The sequence below is a fragment of the Perognathus longimembris genome, chromosome 10 (assembly GCF_023159225.1).
Source record: "Perognathus longimembris pacificus isolate PPM17 chromosome 10, ASM2315922v1, whole genome shotgun sequence".
Lineage (NCBI taxonomy): Eukaryota > Metazoa > Chordata > Mammalia > Rodentia > Heteromyidae > Perognathus > Perognathus longimembris.
This window is the reverse complement of record NC_063170.1, coordinates 32,992,776-33,016,165: the sequence shown is the minus strand read 5'-3', so window position 1 is coordinate 33,016,165 and position 23,390 is coordinate 32,992,776. Positions and strand designations below refer to the sequence as shown.

The 23,390-nt window shown below is 41.5% G+C and overlaps 1 protein-coding gene across 11 annotated transcripts in view; it reads left to right on the top strand.

The window, feature by feature from the left end:
- The window catches only part of Arhgef3 (Rho guanine nucleotide exchange factor 3), a 326,782-nt gene that overhangs the window by 277,812 nt on the left and 25,580 nt on the right, over positions 1-23,390 (top strand). For 9 of the 11 annotated variants that reach the window (XM_048355783.1, XM_048355789.1, XM_048355787.1 and 6 more), the window contains 3 exons: positions 3,112-3,219; positions 17,662-17,832; positions 21,789-21,851. In XM_048355783.1, the coding sequence (XP_048211740.1) occupies positions 3,112-3,219; positions 17,662-17,832; positions 21,789-21,851 (342 nt within the window). Of the gene's footprint in view, positions 1-300; positions 2,301-3,111; positions 3,220-17,661; positions 17,833-21,788; positions 21,852-23,390 lie in introns of those variants that run through there. The other 2 variants (XM_048355792.1, XM_048355790.1) reach the window with 2 other exon arrangements.

The window sequence follows — 23,390 nt, the reverse complement described above, 5'->3', positions numbered from 1 at the left end:
TGTTTTTATTCTCTTTCCCTTCCTTCCATCGCTTCCTTCATGTTTCATTTCCTTCTTTTTAAAAATCATTTTCCTGTCCTCCTAAATAGATAGAGGAAGGATAAACATCTCATAAAACAGTCAATAGAAGTCATTGTGAGTTCACAGCACACTTGGTATAGAAGGGAACTTTTTCTAGATAAAGGGTGTTTTATCCTCTGCTCTTGGCAAGAACAATATATACAGATTAAGTCACTTTAGAATCAGGAATTAGACTAGTGTATTTACTACCTTGGCTTATAATTAACAATATACATACAGGGTTCCTAGCTAGTGCAATAAGACAAGAAAAAAAAAAAAAAGTTATGAAGCTTAGAAAACACGAAACAAATACGTTGTTCAGAAAATTTTGTCTACATAGAATGCTCATTGCTTTTTCTGCCTTTTTGTAAGTTCTTTAGCAATACCTCTAGCCCTCTCCTAAGTTCATGTGTCTGAGATGTTGTGTATACTCGAAACAAGGTGCTCTTTTTCCTGGGTTTAGCATTGACCTTGCCCAGGTTGGTCTGACAGCTTGAGTTTTTGAAGTAGGAACCTTCTCATTTCTCTGCAAAGCAACTAGCAAGCCTTTGCTAGTTCTCAGTACAGCTATTTAGATAGAATTTGGAAACATTTTCCCTGAGGACTTTCTTTAGACAACAGTAAAATGTAGCTGGAGACAGACTGAGTAAATGGAAAAGAAAAATCTAATTAGGCTAGGAATTGCTTTTTAATTTCCTATTGTTCCCAAAGACCTCAAGAAGGACACCATAATTCTTTCTTCTCATGTGAATCAGGCATAGATACTTCCCCACTCAACTCCTCTGGGTCCACTAACCTGTAAGAGTTCTGGTTTTGAACCTAATACCTGGCTGCATTACTGGATCATAGCACTAATTCAAATAGCAGTGGCCTCTGAGTCAACTGTTCATTACTTGGGAATGTCAGGTTACCAGAAAGCAGCCTGATGTTTACATGCATATAGGCATTGCCTTTGGGGAGCAGTTTTAAAGGTGATCAAGTAGCAGCCCTGTGCTTAGCATGCAGAAGAGCTGGTTTTTGTATTGAACCTATGTCTTGGAGCTGTGGGGATAACACGTCCTACTAGGTCATGTGAAATTGGCAGCAAAGTCAACAGAACCTTAGAACAGATGACACAGCAAGTGAAAGGGAGCTAGCTCATCCCACAGCCTGCCGAGCATGCAGCACTCCCTACCCCCTTTCAAGCAAGAGAACTCAGCTGGTGTTTGCCCTTCAGCCTCCCATTCTGATATGGAAATTTGTGCTTCAGCAGCTTTAGCCATTAAAATGAGGCTCAGAGTCTCTGGGCTCTGAAGTACATGTGGGAATATCTGAGACCCAGTCCTGTTTCCTCCCAGGGAGTCATTGCTACAGCTTAGTTTATGCTATCAAAGGTAGAGCTGTGACAACCTTGGTATTTCCAGACCAAAACAGGAGCCATTTGGAGAAATTCAGAAGATGCCTAAGAGGCTTTGTGTGCGCACGCGCACGTGTGGATTTAATATGCCAGTGGTGCAGCTGTGACGTGATTTTCTTTTCTTCCAAATCCTCTGTGGGTGCAGATGCTCAGGATCCACGCACTGGACAGAGCTTCCTGAAGGGCAGGCACAGCAAAGGGGCTACTGGAGCTTTCTTTTCAGCACTTCTATCTGTAATTCAACAACTCATGTTGGGAGACTTATCCTTTGCAGTTTGGAACTGAGCCTTCCTAGTATTCTGAGGGTTTCCTCTATCTCTTCAGCTTAGTACAGGATCCAGGCAGCTCTGCTGCAGCCTGGAATCAATTTCTTGTTTTAGAAAAGTGATCGACTATTTTGAGAGATCATGAAGTGACTCTTAGCCATACTGTGGATTTTTTTTTGTACTTCTTTTTTTATGTAAGTTTAAATTTTTTCTATTTAATTGCCAGCGAACTTAGGAACAGTCTATTTCAGAGATGACTTTTAATTTCTGAGACTGGCAAGGGCATACTATTACATGAGAGCATCCCAGTAGAATTCCAAAGTTACCAAGGATTTTTCCAAGTACCTGCTATGTTGCAAATGCTCTGCGGGGATGGCCTGAAGAACTGGAGCTTGACATTTCTCTCAACAGAACTTGAGAGCAATGGCTGAGAAGGAAAGATGAGCATCTAGGTGCTGCATCAGGAAATGTTTGAGGTTTGCCACCATTGTCTGCTTTGGCTTTTTCCATCCAAATTTGGTGTTTTCATGTGCTACCCAGCAGCTACAACAGGTCAGATGTCGCTTAGGAAGACAAGGGTAACTGTTCTCTTTGTCTTTTGTAAACTGTTGTGTCTGTCATCTCTCTCTTTCCTTACCCTGTTGTTTTTATTTATGTAATTCTTGTCTGCAGTCATTGGAACAAGTAGGCTTCCTCTTACCCATCACCCAATTTCAGAGTAATTTGCAGATGTACAAATAATACTTCCTGCAGAGGTGATTTTCAAAATTAGTGGCTATAGACAGTGTAGAAATGACTGGTTTTTTTCCTCCTGTATCGTTATTTTTGCTTTCAGGTTTTTAAAAAAATTTATGGATATTAATATGTACATTTGAAATGTATTGTAGATACAAGGATACTTTCTTAAGATCCCATCAATCTTTTTTTAAAAGAGTAACATTTTAGTTGATTGGATTAAAAATAATCTTAAGTGCTTTAGAAAAGCCATTGCTTAAAAGAAAAGTGGCTTCAGACAAGGTGGGGTAAGGTTTTTAAAAGGATGAAACCAGAAGCATAAGAGACTTGTCAGTGCCTAGCAAGGTCATTGGAGGGGAACTCAGAGGTCCCTTTGCTCTGCTGGGGTGGGAAGAATGGCTGAGCAAAGTGGAAGCTTCTGAATCGAAGGCTTCCAGATCCTGGGGCTGCTTCTGTCCACATCTGTCACTCTTCCTCTATTCCTAAGTCAGGTCCTGTCATGGAGCTGGTGTGAGACAGGACCCCATTTACATTCCTTAAATGGGTTTACAGCCAGCCGATGATGCAATGGAAGAGATTGTATGATCGAGTTGCTTGTGTTCAGAATTGACCTTGACATTTTTTTTCCTCTCTCTCTCTTTTATAACCCTACAGGAACCTAGTAATAAACGGGTGAAGCCCCTTTCCAGAGTCACATCACTAGCAAACCTCATCCCACCGGTGAAAGCCACACCACTAAAGCGCTTCAGCCAAACCCTGCAGGTAAGAAAGTCACAGTGACTCCTGATTGGGAAGGAAAGAGCATCGTTGTCCTGCCCACAATTTCTGCTGGTTTCAAATTGACTTGAATCAATGTCAGTTTCAGCATAAGATTGAGACTGAAAGAAAGAAAACTGTTTCAAGTGGCTATGGAGAGGCGGGGGCAGGCAGGTGGGGTCAGAACCATTTCTCTTGGATGTCTCCTTACAGTTGTATTTCTGGGCCCTACTCAGATATGCTCTTGCAGGGTTTCAATTTTAAATGCCCCTGGCTCCTAAGGAAACCAGCACATAGTGGGAGCTGGAGGGTAACAGAACCTGGGGGCAGCAAACTGCACTATCAAAAATAACTCCAGCCTGCTACTTTAAAAAAAAACTGGCCCGTTGGGCTGGGAATGTGGCTTAGTGGTAGAGTGATGGCCTAGCATGCACAAAGCCCTGGGTTCGATTCCTCAGTACCACATAAACAGAAAAAGCTGGAAGTGGCGCTCTGGCTCAAGTAGTAGAGCACTAGCCTTAAGCAAAAGACATTCAGGGACAGTGCCCAGGCCCTGAGTTCAAGCCCCAGGACTGGCAAAGAGAGAGACAGAGACAGAGACAGACAGAGAGGGACTAAAAAAAACCCTGCCCATTAGCTAAGAATGATGTTTACAATTGACTGATTCATTTTAATGTGTGATTATTAGAGCTTGAACCCAAGGCCTGGAGCTTTATCTGCTCAAAGCTGGCACTCTACCACTTGAACCACTTTTGCTGCTTAATTGGAGAGATAAGAGACTTCCCTGCTTGAGCTGGCTTCAACCTTAATCATCAGATCCTAGCCTCCTTAGTAGCTAGGATTATAGGTGTGAGTTACCGTGTCCAGTAGGGATTTTTTGTTTGCTTGTTTGGTTCTAAAATTGTAAATTTTATTGTAAAGGTGATGTACAGAGGGGTTGCAGTTACACAAGTCAGGTAATGAATACATATCCTTTTGAACAGTGCCACCTTTTCCTTCATTCTCTCACAGTTTTTCACTTCCCAATTCCTGCCCTCCCAAAGTTGTATAGTTCATTTCCAACACTGTGTCTAGTGAGTACCACTGCTGAATTGGTTCACCCTTTGTCCCACTGTTTCTGTGCTTCCTCTTACCCTCCTGAAATCAGATAAATATATATACAAGACAAAGGGTACAGAAAAGCCACAGCTCAACCATGTTCACCACATCATTACTTACCATAGCTAAGATACGGACAACTCAGATGTCCCTCAGTGGATAAATGGATCAAGAAAATGTGATAAATATACACCATGGAATTCTATGCTTCCATCAGAAAGAATGACATTGCCCCATTCATAAGGAAATGGAAAGACTTGGAAAAAATTATACTTAATGAAGTAAGCCAGACCCAAAGAGACATAGGCTGCATGGTTTCCCTCATTTGTAATAATTAGAATGTGCCTATAAATTTACAGGTAAACCCAATGGATAGTAAAAGACAAATACACTTGGGCATGATTAATCAAACAGCATTAATATGTATATATACTGTAAAATAGTAAATATCTGCCAATTTTTTTAAACATGCAAAGAGGACTTAGCCCTTGTGAAACCAAACTATCAGATAACCAAAGATCTGGGGTTTGAACTCAGGGCTACTCATTTGCTGGGCTCCTACCACATGAGCCAGCTTGCAACCTGTTTGGGGTAGTTATTTCGTAGTTAAGTGAATTTTTCAGCCTGAGCTAGCCTCCAACCTCTATCCTCCAGATTTCAACCTCCAGAGTAGTTAAGATTACAAACATGAGCCCCCAGCACCTTCCCACCGCATCCTCTGAAATTGTTTTTCTGATTTTATCTTCCTACCCTCACTAAATACTATTCCCTACAGTTCTGCATAAGGCTAATGAGAAATACATTTATTTTACATTCAAGTTTCAGTCTATGGTTATTTCTTAGTTAACAAGTATTTATAAATGTTCTTAAACTCTTGATAAATTGTATTTTTTAAAGTGAGAATTGAAATTGCTTAAAGCCTTGGACCCCATATGATAATCATGCAAACACTCTTTCAGGGTAAACCTCAAAGTCACACCTTGAAAAGCTTATCCTGATTAGCTGATTAGTCTTGAGTCTGCCATTTCTCATCTGTTCAAATACTTTGGCTTAAAAACATTTGATCTTTGCTTTCCGTGTGTTTGAGAAAATTGTAGACCAGAACCCAAGGCATGGACCATGCTGTGAAAAAATCTATGACTTGAGAACTCTCATCTTTTTTTCTTTGGCTAACATACTGTGAGTTCTCAGGGCCTGCATTGTTCTTGCTGCTTTCCTCTGGACACCATCCCTCTGTGATGCTCAGCCCCACCCTGCCTGTTCTGTTCATTCTGCTGACAGTTTCTCGTAAGATGAATTCCTCACTTTAGCTATAGGTTTGGCTCTATTTCTTCAGGGCTTAGGCCACTGCACCTCTTGAAATCCCCTGATTTCTTCTTGGGAGAGAACAAGAAATTAAAGTCAAGTGAAGATTTGCAAAGCTAGCAGAGAGAATGTTTACCTGCTTATCCTTCATAACCAGTCCTTCTGCCCTGCGGACAAGTTCATCACAGGCTTCCCCAGGAGGATTTATCACCACCCAGGCCCTGCACATCTGGTCTCTTGTTGAGTTCTGCTGTTTGAAAATTCTTTAGCCTATCTGCTGTATTCAACCTTTCCTCTCCATCCTAGTGACTGTCGTTCAAGCTCAGGTAGTTGTTTCCACCCTTGATTATGGAACTCACACATGTTACCTTCTCGTCCCATTGTTTCTCACTTGACTGTCTACCCTGCACCCAGGAAGCAAGCAGTTAGTAAGCACATCCTGCACCAGGCTCTTCTTCCTGCCCTCATGTTGCTCTGCTTGACATGAAGTTGCCTTCCGGTAGATTCATGGCCATCCTTGGCCCTAGGTCTCTATGTGGTAGTAGTGAGTGAGTTGCATCTTACTTGAGCCAACTATACATTATTAGCACAAATTAATTGTATAAAAGGAGGTTCATTGTGGTATTTACATATTACATTTGCATATAATGTACTTTGATTGAAATCAATCCATCTATATTATTATTTTGACCTCATCCTTCCTTTTTTAAAAAATAAAAACATTTATACTTATTAACTATTTTAAATGTGCATACACATTTGCACAAATCCATTGCAGAATCTTCGAACATTATCCTTGTTCAATGTACCTTCAATATAACTGGTAAGGAGATTTCTAGATAAGTTTTTATTTTCTTATTTTGTAGTAATTACTAACATCACTCATTTAAATTTAAAAACAATCTTATTGGCTTATATTAGTTATATAAGGAAATGTTTCATTGTTACATTTCCACATATTTCCACTGTTTCTGATCAATTCCACCCCCTCTATCATACTTCCTACTCCTCCTCTTTCTAAAAAATAGTATACACTGATCAAATTCACCCTCTCTGTATTACTCACTTAATCCTATCCCTCTTCCCTTCTGCTTAACAATTTTCAACCACACTCACACACACACACACATCATTACCCTTTCCTTTCCCCTACTGTTCCTTGTATTATTATCATTCTTAAAACTATCGTTACTATTTTCTATTGTTGTTGTTGTTATTGTTGTTATTCAGGTCTAGATTCTGAATACAAACAAAAACATGTTTCTTCCTTTTCTTGGTGGTACTGGCGTTTGAACTTAGGGTCTCATGCTTACTGAGCTTGCTTATTACTTAGCTGGTACTCTACCACTTGAGCTATGCCTCCAGCCCTTTTTTTTGCTTTATTTTTGTTGCCCTTTTTTTTTTTCCTGCCTGGACTGATTTTAAACTTTGATCCTCCAGATCTTGACCTCTTAAGTAGCTAGGACTACAGCTGAGACCTTTTTTTCTTTCTGAGCTTGCTGGCCCACAGGTTTTTATGTTTGTGCTCCTTGAAAACTAGTTCCCAACACCACAATATTTTTATTTTTGGAAAAACCATTTTAATATTTATCTTTTAGACATGGTAAATAGATAACTCTAGTCTACATGTATGAGACAGAAACAACCACGCTAGAACAAATTGTTTGCCTGAGTGTAGTGGTATATAACTATAATCCCAGCACTGAAGATACTGAGGCAGGAGAATCACGAGTTTAAGGCCAGCTTGAGCTATACAAAAAACCCTATCTCAAAGAGAAAAAAGGAAAGAAATAGGACAATTATTCATGATGGTTATGCACACAGGCAGACGGAACTTGAGCAATGTGCTAGTGGGGAAAGGAGCTCACCTATGGAAATATGCCCCTCAGGTGGTCCATGTGACACAGCATGCCTAAGTGTTACGTACCATGCCTTCAAAGTCTTTCTTTTGGCTATCTGGCTAAGTTTTATTTCCTTTCTTTTGTTCTTGAGGATTCTATATAGGAGACACTGCAAGAAATAGTTGATCACTTAGGAAATCTGTGTTGCTCTGGAAAACTGGAACAGAAAGAACTGTTATATTTGCAGGATAACCTGGGAAGCATGGAGAATGTCATCACCCCTGCCCTCCCCTCACCCCCAGATGCCTCCCTATAACCTACCTTGGGGCATATGTTGCAATTTCTGCAACATTATTTCCGGCCCTAGCATGCCAGTAATTTCCTCCTGATTTTATCCCTTACTGGCTAGACTGAGAGACGGTGCTAACATAGCCTGAGGATGTAAGTCCCAAAGTGAACCAGCTTTACATCCATCCTTCTTGTGTAGGTTTCCATGCCATTTCTAATAGGGGTGCAACACAGAACAAGGGATGTAAGGCTGGTTCGAGTCTCTTAGCATCTGTTCACCATGACTGGAATGTGTACATCCTTTCTGCCTTTTCAGTTTCGAAAATGACTTGAGGCTGGAGTAGCTTGATTTTCTGTTGCTGTATTCCTTTCCCCTGTCTCCCTGTACTTAGAGTTGTGTGAATGCCTTTGGATATCCAGTTATGCCTTTAAGATTGGGTCCCTTTAATTATAGGCTAAAAGAAGCCATAAGTCCAAACCTGATGCTTTCATCAATACTGGAGCACTTAGCAGTTCTTCCTCTGGCCCTTAGGAGACTGCAGTTAGCCCACGACATTGGGGAGTTCTGGGTTGGCAGCCTGTTCCAAAGAGAGTGTGAGTGGGCCTTGCAGTGAGACACTGTAGGATTTGTTCTGTGTTGCCTCACTTATACTCATATGGGTTGGGGGCTTGGGCTTCAGCACAAAGGGAGCATTTGTGAATACTGGGAGGGAGCCTGAATCCACAGCTCTCTGTTCTTCTACAGGAAGGTTAGTGCAGTGTGGTCAGTAGACAGAATCACAGATGTCTGGCTCCCTTTGGGCCTGTAAATCCCCTCCTGGGCTCCTTGAGAGGAAAACCTGGCCCAGCTCTGAAAGAATATGGTGTGTACTCTTCTAGGGAGTGGGGGAAGCAAACTCCCCATAGTCCAGCTGCATACTCAGCACTGCTTCTCTGTGCACATCTGTGCACAGCTGCTGGGCACATCTGAGCCAAGTCCAGTGAGCCATGGAATGCTGTGCTATTAGCCCTTTGTTCTATTTGGACAGGAACCTCTTTTTTTTTCTGTTATAAAAATGTATGCTCATCACGGAAAAATACAGAAAAGGAGAAAGAAAAGAACATGTCTGTCCTTCTACTCCATAATAACCCCTGCTAGTATCTTAATCATTTCTTTCCAGTATTATTGTGGGCATAAATATATACCTTAGATAATCTGAGCTCATCTTAAAGTGACATGTAATGTCTTAGATACTGGGTTTTTTTTAAGTAGTAAATAATAATAATAGTCGCTATCATTATTAGAAAAGGTGTCTACTGCTGCTTTTAGATTCTCAGGGGCCAAGGGTGGGTACCAATATGATGTTGGGGCACTCACTGCCCTTCCTCAACTGATACAATAAAATATGCATCTCCTCCCTTAGTTGTTGCCCTTTCAGCAAGAATTGTTCGGCTAAACAAGGATTTCTGGTAACTATAACCTTTCAATGGTCTTTTTTTTGGCCCTTAGATCTAGAAGTAGTTGGTGTGTGTGTGTGTGTGTGTGTGTGTGTGTGTGTGTGTGTGTGTGTGTGTGTGTGTGTGTCTGCACACACACACACATGCACATATGTGTGCACTTGTCCTGGGACTTGAACTCAGGGCCTGGGTGTTCTCCCTGAGTTTTTTCAGTTCAAGGATAGCACTCTACCATTTGAGCCACAGATCTACCTCCAGGTTTTTTTTGGTGAGTAACTGGAAACTGTTGTCCTCCTCCATTACATAAAAATTACAAATGAGTAAAGAATGAATAAATGGACTATATACTAGTGCCTTATCTATTTCTATTCAACTTGAATTTAAAGAATAATGATGTTACTTTTACAGCCAGAAATGAATATAATTTATGTGATAAAATACATTAGAGAGAAGAGAGGCTGATAATGGCCTAGCTTTTGTTTGTTTGTTTTGGTAGGGGGCATCAAGGATAGCTGCCTACCAAGGAATGGCATAGGGCTTGAGGAATTTGTGTTGGGTTTGGGGAGATTCAGAAATGGGTAAGATCAAGGGGATTGTGATATCCAATGTCATCTAATATGAGGAATATAGGAAAAGACCGCCCAAGCTATGTTCTTAATTCCATTTCTGGCAACCATAATTTTCTTCTTTAAGGACCTTGACTAATGTCCTTTGAGCTGATGTTGCAAATTTCTCATAATTAACAAAATATTTGATCTCTAGATACTTGACAGACATGGAGATGAGCTTGGGCTTGTGTGTGGGAATGGATGCACATGTATATGTTGAAGGAAGCAACTGGAAGTCAGGCCTTCTTACTATCTAGGAAGGACAGGTGTAGCTGAAAAGTAACGTGTGTTCTGTGTCAAGAGGAACTTGGGATTCTTGCCTATTCTTCACTGTTCCTGGAATAATAAGAGACCATTATAAATGGTTGTCTGGTAGATTAAAGCCTGTTGTTTTTTAATATAGTAATAAAGACTAAATCTCTTGCTTCTTAAGGACTTACAATGGGGCAGCTCCCATCCAGTGGGTAGGCCTCGTGGCATCTCCAGAATTCTGTGAGGTCAACTTCATCATCACTTTATAGAGAAGAGACCTGTGCTCAGGGCCACACCGCTAGTGGGTGCTGGAGCTGGGATTCTGAAGGATGTTCAGGACACCGCTTGTCATAAGCTCCTCACAAAAAGTCAAAGACAATGGTTTGCCAGGATTGCAAAATAGCCATCCAACTTGCCAAATGGCACATCCCAGCTGTCCCTTACTTGCTCATCTCTTGGGTGGGAAGAGTCATTATTTCTAGCTCTTGGGACATTTTATCATGACCATTAGCATGCAAGGGCCATTTTGGGGTACCATATGAGGATAGTTGGACAGATACCTCAAACCCCTAGAAGTCTTCTTACCTTTTGACTAACACTGATAAAATTTTCTTTACACCTAACCCAAATAATGTCTTCAGCTGTCCTTTAATCTATTCAGAAATTCTGAGCTGCAGAAAGATTTCTTCTTATTCTGGGTCTTTAAGGTTTGAATTTATTTATCATAATTGGCTGGGACCTCTTTTACTTGTGTCCTTATATTTATAGTGCTACTTCTAAATCCGTGTTTATGGGTCTTACATTATTTGTCAGCCAAATTTGTTTTTTCATGGTTAATGTCTCTTCCCTCTAGAAAGTCTGGAGGTGGGGGCAGAATGTCGAAAACTAGGGATTGGAAAATAGAAATTCCACCATCCAGGGGAGAAATTCCTGTTAACTCTTTGTGTGTGTTGTTTGTTTTATTTTAGCAGTACTGTGGTTTGAACTCAAGGCCTTCATATTTCTAGAGAGACACTCTACTATTGAGCCACACTTCCAGCCCTTTTTTTTGCACTGGTTATTTTGAGATTGGGTCTTGATTCTTTCCCTCCAGACTGTAATCAACCTATTACATATTTTCAATCATATTTGGGATGACAGGTGTGTGCCACTATTTCCAGCTTATTCTACTGAGATGGACTGTCTCAGACTTTTCTTCCTGGGGTGACCTGTAACTGCAGCCCTCTGGATCCCAGCTTCCGACATAGCTGGAATGGCAGATAGGTACCACTGCACCTAGCTTTTAATTGAGAAGGGGTCTTCAGTATATGCCCAGGCTGGTCTTAAACCTCCCAAAATCTAAGATTATATGCATGAGCCATAGGCATGCCACCAGTGCTCAGCTCCACTTTGTATTCTAAAATTAGAACTCGCTTCTCTTATTTAATGCTGATTTCTCTTTCTTAAGCTTTTCCCCCAAAATTTAAACAAACATAACTCTGTTTTATGATTACATTGTAATTTATTGAATACCCCTTGATACTTCCAGATCTTTTGCTTTTAAAAGTTATACTGACTTGTTTTTCTCTCCTTATAAGCTATTGTAATAAAGATTCTCCAAGGAGCTTTTGGTGCAAGTATTCAGAGTTGTATGTCATGTTGTTAATGGATGAAAGCAACCATGAGCTGGGTACTAGTAGCTCATTCCTGTAATCCTAGCTACTCAGGAGGCTGAGATCTGAGAATTGCACTTCAGAGCCAGCCAGGTTGACAGATCTAAGATTATTATTTACAGTGAACCACCAAAAAGCCAGAAGTAGAGCTGTGGCTCAAGTGGCAGAGTGCCAGTCTTGAGCTAGACCACAAAAGCCCCAAGTTCAAGTCCTGTATGGCACACATGCGCATGCACACATATTCACACACACACGCATGCATGCACGCAAGTGCACACACACACACACACACACACACTCACACACTAGGAGTTTTCCCCTTATCCATGATTTCAGTTTCTATGGGTTCAGTTACCCATGGTCAAAAATAATAAATGGTGCATTCCAAGAATAAACAATTTGTAAGCTTTAAATAACTTATTATAGTGTAGTTTTATTTCTCATTGTTAATCTTACAGTACTTCATAAATTAATCTTTCTCATAGGTATGTCTGCATTGGAAAATAAGCAGTACATTTTAGGTGCTGTAGTACTATCTGGAACTTCAGGCACCCACTGGGGATTTAGGACATATCTCTATTGATAAGAAGGGACTGTACACATGCTAGCACTAATGTGATACTAGCAGTGAATTAGTAGTAATCCAACAGGGGATCCTAATGACTGTCCATCTCCTGCTGACTATCAGGCATTTGTCTAAGACTTTGACATACCATAATCTATCAAATCTTCACTGCATCTCTGTGAGATCCTTATTGTCATATCCTTTATACAGATAAGGATACGGATCCAGAGAGATGAGATTTTCCAGCATTCCTTAGCTATTGTCTTGACTTGAAGCCATTTTTGTTATACTTTAGAGTCTTCATGCTCAACCCAGATCTGTATTTTGGAGATGAACAGCTGGACTCGGTTCCTAGTCCTACAATTATCTCATGACAGCCACTTATTTCGCTTGTTCTTGAGTTTCTTTTTTTTTTCTTTTTTTTTTTTTTTGCCAGTCCTGGGCCTTGGACTCAGGGCCTTAGCATTGTCCCTGGCTTCTTCCCGCTCAAGGCTAGCACTCTGCCACCTGAGCCACAGCTCCCCTTCTGGCCGTTTTCCATATATGTGGTGCTGGGGAATCGAACCAAGAGCTTCATGTGTAGGAGGCAAGCGCTCTTGCCACTAGGCCATATTCCCAGCCCTTGTTCTTGAGTTTCTTGACTGTGAAGAGTAGACCTTGCCCCTTGCCCATCCCATTTAACACAAGGGTCAAATCTGAACAAGTTCACACAGTGGAGAAGTGTTATTTCTCACTTTAGGCTAATTCTTCTAATCACATCTTGCAGGGGTATCCCCCAAGGTGCCTTTAAAAAAAAAATCTCAGCCTGGTTCAACCTACTGTAATAGCCACCTAAAAATGTAGTTTTCTCTTGGAGTCCTGTCCTAAACTCCAAACCATTTAATAATGAACCATCTGTTACCAAATAGCAATATAGTCAAGATGGCAAGTGAATTTGCCTTGCCTGGACTGTCTCATTTTTTGGAACATGTTGTCTTTGGCTGTGGAGACTGTTTTTGGAAAAGGATGAGGGAGCACCCCACTGAACAGGCAGCTTTAGCAAATCAAATCTGTTCCTCTTATATCAGCCTGCTGGGCTTCCATTTCCTCTGGCATGTGTCAAGGGCTCCTTTCCACCTGACCAACAGGCCTCTCTGCGCACACAGCTTCTTCTCCACATGCCCAGCTCGGGCTAAGTATGGACACTGATTTCCTGAATCTGCATTATCTGTGTCCCTTGTTTTAGCTGCCAGCAGTTATAAGCTTTGGGTTATTATTATTACTGTTATTAATTTACTAGAACAGGTTCCCTCATGGAAACTCCTGACTGTCCTGGAACATTTTTCATTTTAGTCCCAGAATGCTCATAGACAGACAGGTCTATTTACCTGTTTCTGTTTTCAGCCCTCCCAAGGCTGTCATTTTGAGGTGGGCCTCTTGTTTCTCTGGACCACTATCTCACTCCAGGGAACAATGGTGGTGTCTGGAGACATTTTGGTTCGCACAGCTGAGATGAGAATGCTACTAGCATCAAATAGTTACAGGCCAAAAATGTTGATAAACAATCCTATCATGCAGATAGCCCTGCCCCAAGTAAAGGATTTTGTGACTTACAATGTTCAGTGACAAGGCTGAGAAACTTCCACAGACTGAAAAAGTATAGGAAGTTCATCTATTTGGGCACGTACACCACACCACACTACTGTAGACTTGGATTGTCATTCTAAGTTCCCCTATTGGCCTATTTCATGGAGGTTTCATCAGGGTTTGAAGCTGGGTTTAAATTCAAAAGCCCCATTCATTAGCTGTATGACCTTCAACAAAATATTACCTTCTCTGAGCCTCAAGTTTCCCCATCTATTAAATGAGAGTGAGAGTCCTTACCTTTTGGGTATAGCAGAGTTCTAAAGCTGTCCTAACTGTGGCCAGCTTAGAGGCCCTCCAGTGTGCCAGTGGCTGTTGATCCCATCAGTGAACAGAGCAGATAAATATCCCTGCCTTCTATTGGGAGCAAACAGACATGTCAGGAACAAACCAGTCTAACCAGACACTGTCACATATACCTGTAATCTTTGCACTTGGGAAACCAAAGCAGGATTATAAGTTTCAGGCCAGCCTCAACCACATAGCAAGAATCTATCTCAGAAAGAAAAAAAAATTTCAAGAAACAAACCATTCTATAAATAAGACCATAGACACATAGTAAACGTGGAGAAAAAGGAAGAAGAGAGTTGGGTGGATAGTGTGGCGGACAGTAGCAGTCCTGTGGGTGAATCCTCTCAAGAAGAGGTTTTTCTTGTAGTCAGAGTGATGTGGCTAGAAACAAAGAACTCTCATCATGCTGGTTGTACTGATGACTAGTTTGGGTATAGTTCATGGTGCATGGTCAGTGCTGTTATAAACACCTGCCCATGTCCTAGGTGATGTCCCAGGATTAGCCCAGCCAGCTGCTGACTGCACATCTAACCAGCATTTTTTATTCTTCTTTTGGAATTAAGAAACTTTCAGCCTTCTCCCCCTTTCTGAGTGGAGTAAGACAAAACAAAGTGTTTAGTTTAATCTGCCTAATGCTAGTCTAAATCTGAAGTTTGACTGGTCAAAGAGCAATCATCATTAATCAATCTACTTTAACCAGATTTCTGTCACTAGAAGACAGGAGCTAGGTGTTGTCATAATGCATGACTCTGTGGAAGCAGCAGGTGCAGTCCCCCATTGTAGAAATAGGTCTGATTTTGGACCCCACCATCTGCTAAGACTGCTAAGGTACAGTTTCTTCACTAGTAAAAATGAGAGCAAAGCCAGGCATTGGTGGCTCAGCCTGTAATCCTAACTACTCAGAAGGCTGAGCTCTGAGGATTATGGTTTGAAGCCAGCCTGGGCAGACAAGTCCAGGAGACTCCTATTTCCAGTTAACCACAAAAAACAAAAAACAACAAAAAAACAAAACAGAAGTAGAGCTGTGATATGCTAACCTGGAGCACAAAAGCTCAGGATCAGCACCCAGGCCTAGAGTTCAAACCCAAGGAGTGGTTAAAAACAAAAACCAAACTCACACCTTGCAGGGTGACAGGATTAGAGAGTTTGAATTCAAAGGTCTAAACATCTAAGGACTTTCATTGAAACCCTCTGTAGTACCCTGAACCTGCTTGATAAAAAGAATAAAAGGGGGGAGGGAGATTCTTAGTGATGGAACTCACTTCACCTAGTTCACCTCTCCCTCATTTTCCCCAAACTACACCAAAGATCTTCAGCTTTCTGAAAAATGTCTCAATAAATGCCTAAAAATATGCTCAATCTTTATTCCATTCAAAATCCAAGACTGGAATTGAGGTATAGTGGCTTTGCCTGTCCAATTGATAAGCACCTTGTTAGTGAGAGTGTAGCTAATGTGCACCGGGGGACCTACAGGTGAACAGCCTCTGTGAGGGCATTTTGGCACATGCCAACATCATAATGATGGTGCTAGCGTTGCTTGGGAGCTTGCCTAGCACATGTGAGGTCCTGAGTTCAGTCCCCAGCAGCATAAATAAGCACATAAATAAAATAATATGTTGATTCTTCTTAGGCTAAGGAATTTTACTCCAGAAATCTGCTTTACAGAAATGCTAGTACAAAACACACAAAGAATGTTCACTTTGACACTTTTTTGTTAATAGCCAGATGCTTGAAATGATTTTAATATCCATCAGTTGGGAGTTAATTAAATCAGCCTGGTTCACCCAGCCCTTAGGATACTGACTGTAAACTATTGAAATGAAACATGAAAAGATACTGTTGATAAAAAGAGAAGACATTCTGTTTTCTGTGAATGCATAGAAAATGTTTTGAAAGTTCTATAACAAACAGCAATGCTTCTAGGAAGTGGCTTGTGGGAAAAGATGGGATTTGCACTTAATATTATATATACTTTGGCAATACATGGAATTTGAAAGCTGGTGTAAATTACTTAAATTTGTGGGGGGAAGTCTGAATTTGGTGGAGACTGAATATGGAATGAGAAGGGTGACTCTTCCAAGTGAAAGTGGAAAGTGTTGCATTTCAAATTCTCTGTTGTGTTTTCCTTTGTGTTCTTTAACTCCCACCCCAGCTGCCAGCAGGACCACAAGGGGGTTACTTGATGACTAACTGGGCTCCTTTGACCTTTTGGTGGCTGTGGCTAATTGATTCTGAGTGCAGGCCATCTGTAGCCACTTAGTATAGTTACTGTTTATATAAGGCACTGTGTTTGGCGATTGTAGGATTCATGGGATGCCGCTGGTGAACTTATGTATTTGGTTGTAGTTACTTTCTTGATCTCCTATACAAAGCTGGCCCTTTAACCAGCCCCAGAGCTAATGGAAGCCTGTGCCAGCTGGAAAAACTCCTGTTGCTACTTGCAAACAGCCAACTTCCTGCTTCCAGAAGACTCTGGGAACACCAAGGCCCCTTGCAAATTTCTTGTGTTTTTCATGTATTTGTTTTTCTTGGATGATAAAAAAAAAATTATAACGTAGACTAGAAATTACCTGTAGTGTCCATGGCACTAAAACAAAGAGAATTTTATGGCATTTTATTTATGTCTTGGTTCAAAATTATATAGTGTACATCTACTTATGTATGTGTGTATTTAGTGCTGGTTTTGGAGTTTGAACTCAGGGCCTGGGCACTTTCCCTGAGCTTCTTTGGCTCGAAGCTAGCACTTTACCACTTCTGGCTTTTTGGCGAACACTTGTTCCCTCCTTCCCTTCACCACTCAGTCACTCTGGCCTTCTTTCTGTGTGGCCATTTCTTCTCTCCTGTGACACACAGGTTCTTCTGTATGTTGAGGGAGAGTTGCAAAAAGAAGGTTCTATATTGTAGCATCTCCTGCATTTACAGTCTTAGAGGAATAGACTTCTCATTTCTCTCATAAATCCTAAAGCAAATTTGGGGGAATTAGCACCTCTTCCAACAAGGATAAGGTAATTGTCTTATTGGTCAGGGCTGGGGAAGCCAGACACCTAAACTGTAAACATGGGGACGCCAAAGATCATGGGATCCTGCTCTTAGAAAGAGAGAGGGAACAGGTGTGCTGGCTTGTTTTGTTTTGATGGTTATGCACCACTGTTGTCCCTTGTCCACTGGAAAGGAGAGCTCATGGTCATGGGCAAGCAGCCTGCGTGTAAGCCTGACCTGCCGTGCTCTGCTTCTGTTACTACAGAAGCACTTGGTGTCCAGGCCAAGCAGTGGATGCTCCCAGCTCCACACATGTTGCCAGGGGCTCCCCGTCCAGGTTTCCTCAGCACGTAGGCACAGACAATGCCCTGCTTCCCAAAAGCCTTGTAGCCCTGGCTCTCTTGTGAATATACAATTTAGGTTCTGACAGACCTACAGGAAACTTCAGAGGATCCACCCAGACCTGCAACTGACCCTGTCCATTATGCTTTGTTTTCCTCATTGTTCAGCGGTCCATTAGCTTCCGCAGTGAGAGCCGCTCTGACATCCTTGCCCCCCGACCCTGGACCCGAAATGCCACCTCCTCAAGCACAAAGCGGAGAGACAGCAAGCTATGGAGTGAGACCTTCGATGTGTGTGTCAACCAGATGCTTACAGCCAAGGAAATCAAGCGTCAGGAGGTACGTCGCAGGCTCAAGAAACTGGCAAAGATGGACCTGCCACGGGGTCCTGCAGGCCATAGCCAGGACACACCTCCTCTTAAGAGCCATTCTTCAGGTCCTGCTGAGTGGCCTCCAGTAGAAAATGAACCAAGACAGGGCTCAAAGGGCAAAGTGAGGCCCTGAGTTCAAACCCTAGCACCCTCAAAACAAATTGAGGTGAAAATCTTGAGTTTACAAAGATGTTGAAACCAAGTGTCTAGACAGAAATTCTGAACGTAACAAAAAAAGCCATTTTAATTATATCTTGATATAATTTTAGAATATGTATAATTATATAATATGCAATTATATTATATATTTCATTAATATAATTACATAATATATTATGATATAATTTTAGAATGTTCTATAAAATATCCAACTGAAGGAACTTCTATTCAGCTTGGTAAAGGAAAATTTCTTCTTTGTGGAACATAGTTCATTTCATTCCTTGGAAGTTTTCTGTAGCCACAGCCTTTAGCAGCTGTGATATTAAGTTGAAGAGAGGACTTGTTGTGTCCCCTCTAGTGACACTCTTAAAATGTGGATGTTTCATTGAGAACGTGACATTAACAAGAGGGACATTTGAAAACTTTCCAGGTTCTCTGGACCAGACAAAAAAATTCTTTTAGGAATGTGTGCATTGGTATCAGGGCCTGAACTCAGGGCCTTGCACTTTTGCATTTTTGCTCATGGCTGATACTTTGACACTTGATCCACACCTCTCCAAGTCCAGCATTTTGCTGATTAATTAGAGATTGAAGTTCTCAGACCGTTCTACCTTGCTTCCAACTGAAATCCTTAGTCTTGGCCTTCTGAGTAACTAATTACAAGCATGAAGCTACCAACACCCAATTTCTTCTAGGAATTTTATTTGTGGACCTATTTGTACCCAAGTAAAAAAGTACAGGTGCCAGACTGCTCTTTCCCAGTAACATTTATAATGTACTAATTTAGAAAGAATATGCACTACTAGGAACTGTCTTAAATACCTGAGACACTATTCAGCTATAGAAACACCGGGGAGAGCGCTCATCAGTGGGTTTGGCCAAGTGAAGCAATGTGAAAGTAGGACACAGTACACTACCATGTGTATGAAAATAGAAAGATGAATGTGTGTGCATGTGTGCATTTGCTTATGGAGCCAGGAACTGTTTCTGGAAAGTTGGCCAAAGAATTAGCAGTAAAGCTTGTTGCCTACTAGGGGGAGCTGAAAGAAGAAGGTAAGGGGGAAAGATTTTACCATGTGCCCATTTATGCACTGTAATTGTGTACTGTGCAAATGTATTATCTATTCAACATTGAATAAAGCCTTTAAAAGTTATACATGATTAGGCATGGTGGCACATGCCTGTAATTCTAGCTACTTGGGAGACAGATTCAACAGATTATGATTTGAGGCTAACCCAAGGGAAAAAGTTAGCAAGACCTCATCTTAAAAAAGGGGTGGGTGGGTGGGAATATGGCCTCGTATATATGAAGCCCTAGGTTTGATTCCTCAGCACTACATGTATAGAAAAATCCAGAAGTGGCGCTGTGGCTCAAGGCTACTAGCCTTGAGCAAAAGGAAGCCTGGGACAGTGCTCAGGCCCTGAGTCCAAGCCCCAGGACTGGCAAAAAAAAACAAAACAAAACAAACAACAAAATAAAACTAAGCATGTCATGTAAGCTACACAGGAAGTATAGATGGGAGGATTGTGGTTTGAAGCCCCTGGCAAAAACACAGGACCCTATCCAAAAAAATAACTAATACAATAAAAGCTGAGAGCTGGGCACCTGCAGCTCATACCTGTAATCTTAGCTACTCAGAAAGCTGAGATCTGAGGATCTCAGTTTGAAGCCAAGCTGGGCAGAAAAGTCCAGGAGACTCTTATTTCCAGTAAACTACTCAGAAAAAGCTGGAAGTGGCACTGTGGCTCAAGTGGTAGAGTGCTAGCCTTTAGCACAAAGAGGCTCAGGGACAGTGCTCAGGCCCTAAATTTAAGCCCCAGAACTGCCCCCCCCCCACAAAAAAAAGGAGCTGAGGGCATGGTCAAGCTCTTGGCCAAAAAGTGTGGAAGCCCTGAATTCAAGCCCCAGTACTGCCAAAATATAATAGCAGTAGTAGTAGTGATAGTGGTGGTAGTGGTAGTCGTTTGTACTATAATGCATTCACCAAAAATCTATTGGTTAATGTAATATTTTGATGTATTTATTTGCTATTTATTTCTATTTTCCAGCATACATCTTCATATCTCCAAAAGGATATTTTGGATGCTAATGTGCTGATTGATGACTGTCAGCCCTTGATAGTTTCAGGTGTGGGCTGGTCACCAGTGAGACAGGCAGGATTAAAGGGGGTGAAACTTTGAGCCCCAGCCCCTAACCTCTGGTGAAGGAAGAGAAACTAAAGGTTGAATTGGCAGCAAGTGACCAGTGATTGACTCAGTCGTGTAATTATGAAGTCTTCATCAGAAGGATGACGTTTAGAGCTTCAGATTGCTGAACACCTGCAGGTTCCAGAGTATTGTATACCTGGAGAGCGTAGGACTCCACATCTCTCCACAGTACTTTCCCCACCCATTTCCTCACCTGGCATTCATCCACATCCCTTATAAATGAGCCAGCATACATAACTGCTGCCCTAAGTGCTGTGAGCTGCTATAGCAAACTAACCAAACTTAAGGAGAAAAGGTATGGAGACTCTGATTTATAGCCAGTTGATAAGATACACAGATTAAATAATCTGGGCTTTCAATTGGTGTCTGAAAGGAGAACTGAGCCCTTCCTTGTCAAATCTGCTGCTGTCTCCAAGTTAGCTAGTGACAGAGTTGAAATAGAAGAAATCCAGCTGATATTGCAGAACATAGTGCTTGCTTAATATGTAGGAACAACACCCCCGTCCCCCCACACACAGACAGTAGTGTCAGGAGTCATCTGACTTGTAGTCCTTCGACCATTTGCCAAGCATTCACATTCCCAAATGAGAGTGTTCTGTGCATCATAGTTCTTTAAATGATGATGGTTTAATAGAACCAAATTAGAAATGGTCTATTTATGTACTCTCATACACAGTGAGCTCCTGTCGCTTATTAATTATACCTGTGGGGCTGTAGAATGAATTAACATCACTCAATTCCATTTACAGTAATAAAATGTTGGATTCTTGCTGCTATCCTGGCTTCAGGACAAAAGCACATTGAGAATGCAACCTTCTGTTGAATAGAAGGGATGCAAACTGTGGAGGCCCTGTTAATAACACAGGGAGAGCATTACTTAGGACAGGCTCTGAAACATATCTTCTGATTGCCACTCGTAACAAAGACGTAGGATCCATGGCTCAAACTGTAATTTTTTTAATTATCTTTTTGTTATTAGTGTCATTTTAAGTACTTGTAAAAAGAGGTTTCAATTCCACAAGTCAGATTATGAGGATGGTTCATCTGTATCATTGGTTTTACCTAAAATACTTGTCTCTTATTTGGCTTCATCAAAGTTCTGTAATATAAACAACTGACTTGCTGAATGGGAAACCAGTAGAAACTCTGTTTCCCACAGAATAGCTCATTATGCAGAAAATTTGCATTTTAGAGTGTGTGTGTGTATATGTGTGTGTGTGTGTGTGGTATGAGCTTGAACTCAGGGCTAGGACTTAGCTTTTTTGCCCAAGTCTGGCACTCTACTACTTGAGCCATAGCTCCATTTCTGGCTTTTTGATGCTTCGTTGAAAATAAGAATATCACAGCCCAGGCTGGCGTTGAACCCTGATCCTCAATTCTCAGCCTCTTGAGGAGATAGGATTACACATTTGAGCCATCATTACCTGGCCTTGGTTTAGATTAATTAACTTTGTGGGTATTTTTCTTATTTTAAGCAGACTTGCAGCTTGAAGTGCTACAATCAGCAGTTTTAATTTGAGGAAGAGTTCAGTAAATAGATTTGATCTTTTCCTGCAGGCAATCTTTGAGCTTTCTCAAGGAGAAGAAGACTTGATAGAGGACTTGAAATTAGCAAAAAAGGTAAAGTCAACCCCAGCCTGGCCTGTGAGTCACCTCCTACTATTTTCCTCTGAGCAATTTCATCATCTCAGCAACACCCTCTTAGTGACCAAACCAGGTCCTCAGATACTGTGAGGAACCCGTAACCACAGAGCAATCAGTGTGGAAATGGCGGAAGTAAGAGGGCAGAGTAGCTTCTGCACCTGGCACTTCAGGGGTCACCTTTGCGTATTTCTCATGAACCTCAAAGCAAACAGCAGAGTAAATCAGAGTGCCCCTGAGGCAGGGCTTTATGTGTATTTCCTTGTCCTAAAAGTCTTACATGCAGGATTTCTTTGACCACAAGTAGCATTGTTTGAAAGAAGAACTGCCTTAGAAACAAAGGCATTTGAATCTTGAAAGGGGATAAAGTGTGAAGTAAGCAACTGTGCACTATCATAACTCATGGCATTTTATAAGGGAATTCATTTTCTGGTTTGCTTATTTGTTTCATTTTTATGTTTTATTTGTTCGTTTGTTCGTGCCAGTCCTAGGATTTGAACTCAGGATCTGGGCTCTGTCCTTGAGGTTTTTTGGTTTTGTTTCTTATCTCAAGGCTAGAGTTCTACCACTTGAGCCAGGCACCAGTGGCTCACGCCTATAATTCTAGCTACTCAGGAAGCTGAGATCTGAGGATTGTGGTTCAGAGACACACTGGTCAGGAAAGTCCATGAGATGCCTATCTCCATTTACCCACCAGAAAACCAGAAGTGGTGTTGTGGCTCAAGTGGTAGAGCACTAGCCTTGAGCTGAAGAGCTCAGGGACAGCACCCAGGCCTAGAGTTAAAGCTCCACACTGACACACAAAAAAAAAGAAAAAGAAAGGCTGGAGCTCTACCACTTCAGCTACAGCTCCACTTTTGCCTTTTTATTTATTTATTTTTTTTGGTGCTTAATTGGAGGTAAGAGTCTCATGGACTTTTCTACCTGGGCTGGCTTTGTGATGCTCAGATCTCAGCCTCCTGAGTAGCTAGGATTACAGGAATAAGCCACTGGTGCCTGGCTTGTTTTTTTTTTTGGTTTTATTAGTGCTGGGAACCAAACCTAGAGCATGTTAAGCACATGATCTTTTACTAAGCTCTACATAGCCCCATCTGGAAAGTTGTTTCTTAACGTGTGTGGAAGAAGGAAGCACATGCTTTGTATCAGTTATATCCTTGACAACAAACCTGCTTCCAAAAACATGTGCATTCCTCTCAAAATGGGAAGAATCTGAAGTATAGACATCCTATAGTCCAGAAGCTCAGTACAGATTGTTTGATCTGATATTAATGGGCCTCTTTGGTGAACCACAAGGATGGAAAGAGGCTTTCCTTCTTTAAACAGTCGTCAGTCCAGCTTTCTGTTAATATGAAGCCAACTTCTAGCATTCCTGAGATGACAATTCAAGTTTTCTTGAAACACCAAGAAACCAACTGTATGGTAGTGTTATGCCCAAGTTGCGAAATGACCACCAAGAAGACCACCGAGAGCCAGACGTTCCAAAATGCAAAAGCAAGGCTTTATTCAAGCGGGCCGCAG